Below are 8,601 nucleotides of genomic sequence, written 5' to 3'. Positions count from 1 at the left end.
GAAGAAAAAGAAAAAGAAAAAGAAGAAGAAAAAGAAGAAGAAGAAGAAGAAGAAGGTGGAGGAGGAGGAGGAGGAGGAGGAGGAAAGAAAGAGTAGCTACTAGAAAAAAATAGAGAGTTGAGCACCAGGCTCTGTGATCCAGGAACCAGAGGCATCCAGAGAGGTGAACAGGAAGACGCAAGGGCTCCTGGAGACTACTAGTGGCCACCGGATGAACTGCAAGAACGGGACAGGACCCAATAAAAAGGATGGACTATGCTTTCCCTGGCATTAGTCCCTTAATAAAGGTGATTTGGGAAAAACTTGATATATTTAGTGGCCACCCGCCCCCCACACACCTGCTTTTTGGAAAAATAAACAGAAACCTGAGCTTGGCAGAACAATAGCTTGGTTCAGGATAGGTCTGCTGCTGAGTGTTTTGGTCCTACTCACTTGAGACTGTCCAGCTGTGATTCTTGGTTCAGAGGCCCTGTCCTCACAGCATGTAGTGGAAAATACTGAATGAACTGAAACGTACTATTAATAAGGTGTAATGACTCTGGGGATCATAAGTCGTTCAATTTACAAGTGACTGGCTGCTTTCATTCATTCAGATCTTTCTGTAGCCACTGGCCCCTCACTTTCCTGCCTGAGGGTTTCCTAGGAGCATACCACGTGTCCCTTGGGCTGTGGACTCATGACTGCAAGTAAATAATGGTGGTCCTTCCGAAATAGTACAGGTAAATTATTTCCATCTCTGTTTTCAAAGATAACTATAGAAAACCATTTATCTGTTTTTTTTTTTTTTTAAAGAAACAACTAACAGTTTTGATGTGTGATTGGCAGCATTTAACTCAGACTTCCAGTTTCCAGAGGTTCTCATTGGTCATGTCCTGATCTGGGTTGGGGAGGATCGTTTGCACATTCAGGCAGTGAACCTCGCTGTGTGGTGAGTCAGACGCTGCCTCAAGCACTGTTTATCCAGTCTTCAGAACAACCTGTAAAGTAGGCATTGCTTCTATCTTGCTGATGGGAAAACTGAGGCTTGGGGCACTCAGATGATTGTTCTGGGTTCTGAGAGAGGAAGCTGGGTTATCTGCCTCGTGGACCAGGGGCTCTTTGCTCCCTTTGCCACATATGTGGAGGTCCATGTGCCTCCTCACTTGTCAAGGCTGGCTGAGCCCCTTGTTCTTTCTTTCCCTACAGCCGCCTTCTTCCAGTGCCCGCACCATCCTGCCTGGGGCCCAGTGTTTTCTCTGCCAGAGGGGAATTTTCCTAGAAAACTGAATACTCCAAGGTGACCTGTGAGATAGTTTGATGTCTGTAAGCTTTCCAATTTTATATGCATTCTTAAAAATAATTATTAAAAAAGATTTCTAGTCTGGGCTGTGAAGGAGTGAATAATCTCAGCTGTTTGCTTTAGACCTGTTTCCTAACCTGTAACACAGGAGTTGAGACTGGTTGGTTAGCATACCCCTTTAAACCCAGCTATGTGGCTTTGATGGGGCAGAGTTTAGGATGTAGCACTTAGCTGGAAGACAGTTCAGAATGAGTTTTTCTCAGCCACCAAGAGCCACAGTGTGACTGTGTGCACCCACCCCAGCAAGCAGATATTTATCCCCCATGAAATATAGCACGGAGTCCTCAGGAGCAAACTGGATTTTGATGCATAAATGCTGTTACAAAACATTCTCAGCTGGATGCCATTCAGGGACAAAAGTCTGAATGTCCATGCCCATGCCCCAAGGGAATGGCTTCTGCATCACCAAGCCTGTGCTGGCACCTGGACCCTGTCACAGGTGACAGGGCCAAATGGAGGTCAGCTGGTAGCTGCTGCGCCCAGAGCAGGTCCCTGAGGATGAGGCAGAGGTAAGAGAGAGAGGAAGAACCTTGCCTCGCCTGCTCCCCTAGCTGCTCTGGAGACAAATAGAGGGCTTCCATCTCTATTACTGTCAGAATCTGGCACCTCTCACCAGCTGCGAGATTCACAGCCATGGGTGGAGGATGGAGATGCAATGAGCTGCAAGCCAGACAATCAAATACAGCAACAATATTTTGGAAGTGGAATCTTCCAGTTAGAGAATATTCTCCAAAGCATAGAACATCAAGGATGGAAAAAGCCCCAATGAATCCGGCACCTTGTTTAGCAAAAGGAATAACTGCAGAACAGAAAGATAAAGTGAATTCTCTGATGTTATAGGGTCAGTGAATGGCAAAACTGGCGCATTGACAGCTTAAAAGACTTTTGAAATTCTCTAACACCAGAGACTGTCAGGGCACAACTTTTTCATAGATCTCAGTGGAGGAGGGTCTTTCAGGGGGAAGGTGGGTCAGGCTCCACTGGAGACAGTCATGTCCTCCTACCTTGCAGGTTGACACCCCGGGGCACCAGGCCCTGCAGTTCCTGGGTCGGGAGGTCGTCTTCCGCTGCATTGGAGTTGTTGGGTGGAACAGCTCTCCTGCCGCCAAAGGTGGTCCCAGGAGTATCTGACATTGTTGGTTTTACTGAGTCCCTGGGGAAGGGGGAAGAAAGTTTATGGAAAAGGAATGAGAAATGAGTTCCACTCAAGGCCAGGATTCAAAAGGAAACACACACTCAAAAGTGACCACCCTCAAGTAACATGGAGAGTTGCTCATAAATAAAAGTTGAGAAGTGGCAGAAAGGATTGGCCCAATGACGGCACAATCCTCTAGGATCCTGGTGCGGGGGATGGATGTCTACTTTGTCAAAACATATGGAAAGCAGAAGAAAGTTTACTTGAAGCAAAGAAAGCTGTTTTTGTAGGAAGTACTGTCATGCTTCGACCACGTACCTACACTTTATAGAGAAATTCACACAGGGAGATTCACAAGGCCCAAGTCACCATGGACACCAAACTCATGGAGTCATGTCCAGATCAGGATTATCTCCCAAAGTGGTCACACTTGCAATTTAATTCAACCACTATTTACCGAGGGCTTTTTACGTGCCAGGCTGAGATCCTGGTACTTGAGTAGATACATGAGAGAGCAAAACAGTTCTGCTGTGAAAGCTCACAGTATGGTAGGGTTACGGATAAGCAGGACAGGAGTCCTATACAAATCCGGTTGGGTGTGTGGGATGGAGATGGTAATAGTAATGGTAAGTAGGACTTAATGTAGACTGTGAAGCAGCTTCTTGGTCAAGCCTGCTTTGTCCTCTGTCGGAGTTTGTACAGGCCACCAGCCAGTCCAAACAAACACCACACACTTACCCTCAGGGCCCAATGAGGACTTGTTGACCAGTTGACCAAATGAAGGGGGACTTTGTTTCTGAACCCTCTTCACCTGGATCACCCCGCCTTGACTCCTGGCAGCATGAATGTTTACAAAAACCAGGCACACCCTTACAAGATGAAGTGTCCCTAGTGTAGAATCAACTAGATTAGAAGGTTCCAGAAAGGAGCGGAACAGTGGCAACAAGGGTGAGCACAGAGCCCACCCCCCTCCTCGGTGAGGTATTTGGTTTTGGAAGGAATCAGGAGCGTTTGGAAGGATGAGATAGGGTTTGTATCCATAAACACCCATGGAGATTTACAGGTGGCATCTGGTGAGCTGAGGCAGGGAGGGACTTTAGAGAAAAAGGTTTAATGCCTGAGATGAGAAGAAACAATAGCAAAGGTCTGCTGATTAGACACCAGGGACTGGCATGGGACTGGGGACAGGAGTGCAGGGCAGACAGGCAGCCTGACGGGAGAGAGCAAGTAAAGTGGAAAACTGGGCATCCCAGGTGCTGACTAAGAGAGGCAGGTCAGGCCAGCTGGGTGAGTGCTGACGAAGGAGCTGCCCCTCTTGGTGGATGGATGTAGGAGAAGGAAGGGGCTCAAGTTCAGTCCTTGCATTGAGTTTGGAGGAGCAAACAGAAGAGCAAACAAGCCGTTCTCTGCCAGGCTTCCTACCTGGCCCTACCCTATCCCTTAACCTTCTGCATAGCTGCTCTACAGTTAGATTTCCTAAGGAAGGGGCACCCACCCTTGGAGAAGCAGCCTCACGCCCCATTCCCATTTCAGGACCTTAGCCAGTAACATCCTCAGGATAGCTTGGTGGAGTGCTAAGAAATTCCAGCTCAGAAGTGGGGCTGAGTAGTGCAAAATCCAAGGTGATAGACTGGAACTGCAGAGGTGGGCTGCCTCTGACCCCCTCCCCTGGCTCAGCCCTTTGCAGCTGCAGAAACTGGGGTATAAAAGAACAACCCTAGCTACCCCTGGGCTTCTTACCTGCCTGGGTTGCTGCGAGGGGCCAAGTAGGCTGGCTGTGTGCCTCTGGTCACTTCCTCAAAAGGACTCGGGCAAAACCACCAGAAAGTTGTCTCTTAAATAACTTCCTAACCGCTCCCACCCTCCTCCCTGTCCCTGTTTCTCCTCCCCTTTCTTGACAGCTGGGGGGAGTAGAGTTGTTTCTAGGACTTTCCATTTAAGTCTGCTATCCAGCTCTGATATTCCAGCATGTGCCCCTTCCTGCCACCACATCCCTCTCACTCCCTAGTTCTCCTTACCATCCCACCTCAGGTTATGTCTCTCCCCTCCTCCTCTGGCAAGCGGCCTTCAGTGTCAGGCAGACCCTCCCTTCCCGATGGATCAACAGGGCTAAAGGGTCTTCTTTTACCATGTGGATAGATTGGTGAGCTGGCAGAAGGGAGGGTCTGTACTCCCTCAGACAGGTCACACAGACAGTTGTGACCATCTGTAAAGCAATAGCAGTGAGTCCCTCTTGTGCAAATAAAACTGCCTCCTTGAATCACCCACAGAGCCCCAGCCACTGCCCAACCACAGGACTTCCTGTGGGACAGCCATGATGTGATATCCAGCCCTGTCCAGACTCTCAGATACCTTAAAGAATGGCACATAAATTAGAAGACAATGCTTTGTGTTTTCCCTGCAAACCACTGTAGTGTGTCTTCAAGAATTACAGAGAAAGAAATGAAAATTTTCTCCCTAAAATTTCCCATGTTTTTGTTTGAGGATCTTCATGTGTTTAAACAGTCCTGTTTTCAGCCATGGCTATTTCTAACCTCCTTTGCTGTCTTTAATATCTGACCCTGACACATGATCGCCACATTTCATAAGTGGGTGCTAATAGTTAGGAATGCCCCCATTTGCTTTGTACCAGATGTATGGACTTGTCTGTAATTTTACCAATGTTTCTTTCCTTCTTCCTGTCCCTGAGGTGGAAATGACCCCCCACCCTCTTGTCCAAACTGTCTGTATCTTTGCCTTGTTCCATGAAATTTTCTCAAGGGCTTTGCTGTGCCCTTATCCACTCTTCCTCTTGTGGCTGCCAGCTCCGGTTCCCGCACAGCTGCTTCCTGTCAGCAGTGACACAATTCAAAGTTGAGCCCCTTCAACATTTTAAAAAGCCTTCTCTCAATTCATGTCCTTCTGATCATTTCACATTCTCTCTGTTCCCCTCTGTCTGTCACCAAGCCTCTGGCACCTGGCTTCTACTTCCATCACTCCACTGAAACTATCAAAGTCAAGGTGCCTATCTTTATGTATTTTTTGAGACAGGGCCAAAAGTAACTCCAGCTGGCCTAGAACTCACTATGTAGACCAAGCTGGCCCAAATCTTACAGTGCTAGAAATCTTACAGTGCCTAAATTCCCAAATGCTGGAATTAAAGATGTGCACCATCACACCTGGATAACCACTATATATATATATATATATATTATTGCTACAACAAAATACCTGAAACTGGGAACTTTATAAAATAAAAAAAGGTTTATTTAGCTCATGGTTCTGAAGGCTAAAACGTCTAAGAATATGATGCTGGCATCTTCTTAGCTTCTGGTAAGGATCCTGTACTTTTCTTTTGGAGGGAGGGAGAGGATAAGGAAGAAAATAGCTTACTAAGTGCACTGCAAGGTGAAAGGATAAGGCCTAGCTTGTGCTGTATGCTGTATCTTCATCAGGCAGGAAGCAGGAGGGAAAGTTGGCAAGATAGGAAAAGAGTAAACTTGAGGGCAGCCCCACTTTATAGGGAACTGCCCCCCTAGTAACTAACCCAGTCCCAAGAGAACTGCACTGATCTCTCCAATCACTTCTTAAAGGTCTAATCATCTCTCAAAACCATCAGGCTGAGAACCAAATTTCAACATGAGTTTTGTAGAAGAGAAACCACATTAAAACCATAGCAATCTCCGATGGTCTCTTTTCAAGGTAAAGAATGGGACTCAGTTCTTGACTTAATCTTTGGAAGCTCTGAACTCTCTTCCCCGCTCTCCTTGGCCTCTGGGACAGTGCACACTGTGTTGTTGTTCCCTCCAGTGCAGCGTGCTAGCCTTTGATAACCTCGGTAACTCTGCTGGTTATAAATTTCCATCTATCTCCTGGACTTCCCAAACTTCGGTGTCTGGCCATGGTCTATTCTAGAGCTGTAGACTTCCTAGATTACTGCCTTGCCTGCCCGTTACTTTCACTCTTTAAACCCTGGAGATAGCCCCTACTCATCTCCATGGTGACATCCCATTTTCTGTGAAGATTTGATATTTTACCGAGTTCCCAGTCTTATAAATGCCATTGTCTAGAGTACAGTTGTAGGTCAGACACATGGGCAAAATTCTTCACAATTCTTGTTTGCCTTGATCCTCCAATCTAATCCTTCATCAAATATTTTCTATCCTACCTTTAATTAGTCTTGAATCTGGGGCTGGAGAGATGGCGCAGTGGTTAAGAGCACTGGCTCTTCTTGCAGAAGACCCGTGTTTGAATTCCAGCACCCACATGGCAGCCTATAACTGTCCATAACTCCAATTCCAGGGGATCCAAAGCCTTATTCTGTCCTCCTCAGGCATTGCATGACATAGGTGCACTTAAGCACATGCAGGCATAACACTCATACATCTAAAATAAAAATAAAGAAAAAACAGTCTTGAATCCACCCCTTTACCCTCTTCTGATTCATTCTCCGTAATGCAGTTACAAGGAACTTTGAGGGACTCAAATCTGGATTCAGGTTTTTTTTGCCCAGAGTCCTACCATAAGTAAGTATTTAACTTTGATTTTAGGGTGAATTCCAGCCATCAACTGGACAAGGCCCTATACAAAGTAGACTCTGCCTTGCTCCCCAGCTCCATCTTTCTCAAGCTCCCTGGCCACACCGTCTCCCTCCCCACTTCTTCTCGTTCTTTGCTTCAGCCACAGTGAATTCTTACTCTGTACCTCAAGACACAAGATCATTTCCTATTCACATTCTACCATGCCTTGGATTGCTCAGCTGTCCTGCAAGGACCTTGTCATCTAATAATGCTTCTCACATTTGTGGGGTTACTTCCTTGGCACCAGCCTCACTAGATGACACAAGAGCAGGGATTCCAGGCTGAGAGAGGCTGCTGACCATATTCATCCCAAGTCCATCCTTCCACATTCTTTGTGGGGTGCTAGAGAAAGATCCAGGTGCAGATGCCACCATGATCTGGTAGACTCATGGGGTTTGGAGAAGAGTGACCATGCCTACACCTGTCATATCTGGTTATCCAGATGTCAGCCCTCTGGTTGAGCTGTTGTTCAGGACAGGCTTGTCACCTCATAGCCACCACCACAGTACCACACTTGTCCTGAGACTCACAGTTGGGTGGGTAAGCATACACATTAGTTTTCTGTTGCTCCCACTACCAGCCCATTAACATTATGAGTGTCATGGATTTCCTGTGCTCAATAGACAGTCAGTGACCCAGTGTCAGAGGCACCAAGCTTCTGACTGAAGCCATCCATCTTAGAGCATCACCTTATGGTCTCATGGCTCAGAAATCAAAACAAAGGTTTCTAGTCATAGGATGAACCTTGAGATATGCCAGCAATGTGACTTGTGCAGAAGCAGCGTCTTTGAACAGACCCTGAGGTCCTTGGGGAGGAGGCTAGTGTCCTTCACACATGGATGCCTTTTGCTTGGCAGGAAGAGGCATGGTGCAGGAATTTAAGGAATGTAGCAGCTGTGGCCAAACTAAGAAAACAAACATCACCTTAGTTATTTTCTAAGAGAGAATTTAACACACTTTGATAGAAGAGACAGAAAAGCAAACGGAGGAGGTGAGTCAATCTCACAATTAGCAACTGAGCAGTAGGGGTCAGCATAGGGCAGGGGTCGAGGTTATGTGGTGGGAACTGGAATCCCATGGGCCTGTCGGCTGGGAGCTTGAGATTCAGTCATTACCAGAAACATGGTCTGAGGTCAGGAGGGAAGCATTGGCCCAGTCTATCTTTTTTCTCTACTTCTCACATTGCCTCCTATTTGCTGAATGTGGCTAAAAATCATTTAACCAGCAGAGAATCCTAGGAAACAGCAGAACCAGTCAGGCCTGTACTTCTGTGTCAGAATCCTCAAGACTGCCCCTAGGTTCTATGAGCTATCAGTACCCGTCAGACTCAGTTATCCTCATGGCTATGATTTATTACAGCAAGATGATCCAAGTCTGAATGGGGACGGTCTCATGGGTAAGAGCCTCAGGAAATCAGGCCAACTCCCCCAGGCAAGTCACTTAGGACATGCCAAACTCCCCAGCCATGAGCTGTGACCATACATGTGTTGTAGTGTCTACCAGAGAAACTACTGGATTCTGTAGCCAGGGTTTTTACTGGTCATGCAGGCATCCTCTACCTAGCTTGA

General features: G+C 46.9%; 1 protein-coding gene across 2 annotated transcripts in view; it reads right to left on the bottom strand.

The window, feature by feature from the left end:
* Window positions 1–4,264, bottom strand: part of F13a1 (coagulation factor XIII A chain) — a 217,020-nt gene extending 212,756 nt beyond the window's left edge. For both annotated transcript variants that reach the window (XM_008831654.2, XM_017797775.1), the window contains exons 1-2: window positions 4,215–4,264; window positions 2,344–2,492 (exon numbers count right to left, since the gene is read on the bottom strand). In XM_008831654.2, the coding sequence (XP_008829876.1) occupies window positions 2,344–2,473 (130 nt within the window). In that variant the 5' untranslated portion in view covers window positions 2,474–2,492; window positions 4,215–4,264. The remainder of the gene's footprint in view (window positions 1–2,343; window positions 2,493–4,214) is intronic.
* Between the last annotated feature and the right edge of the window lie 4,337 nt (window positions 4,265–8,601).

The sequence above is a fragment of the Nannospalax galili genome, unplaced genomic scaffold (assembly GCF_000622305.1).
Source record: "Nannospalax galili isolate Female #2095 unplaced genomic scaffold, S.galili_v1.0 scaffold72, whole genome shotgun sequence".
Classification (NCBI taxonomy): Eukaryota; Metazoa; Chordata; class Mammalia; order Rodentia; family Spalacidae; genus Nannospalax; species Nannospalax galili.
Note: the sequence above shows the minus strand (reverse complement) of the source record. Positions and strands in the feature narration are given on the sequence as shown.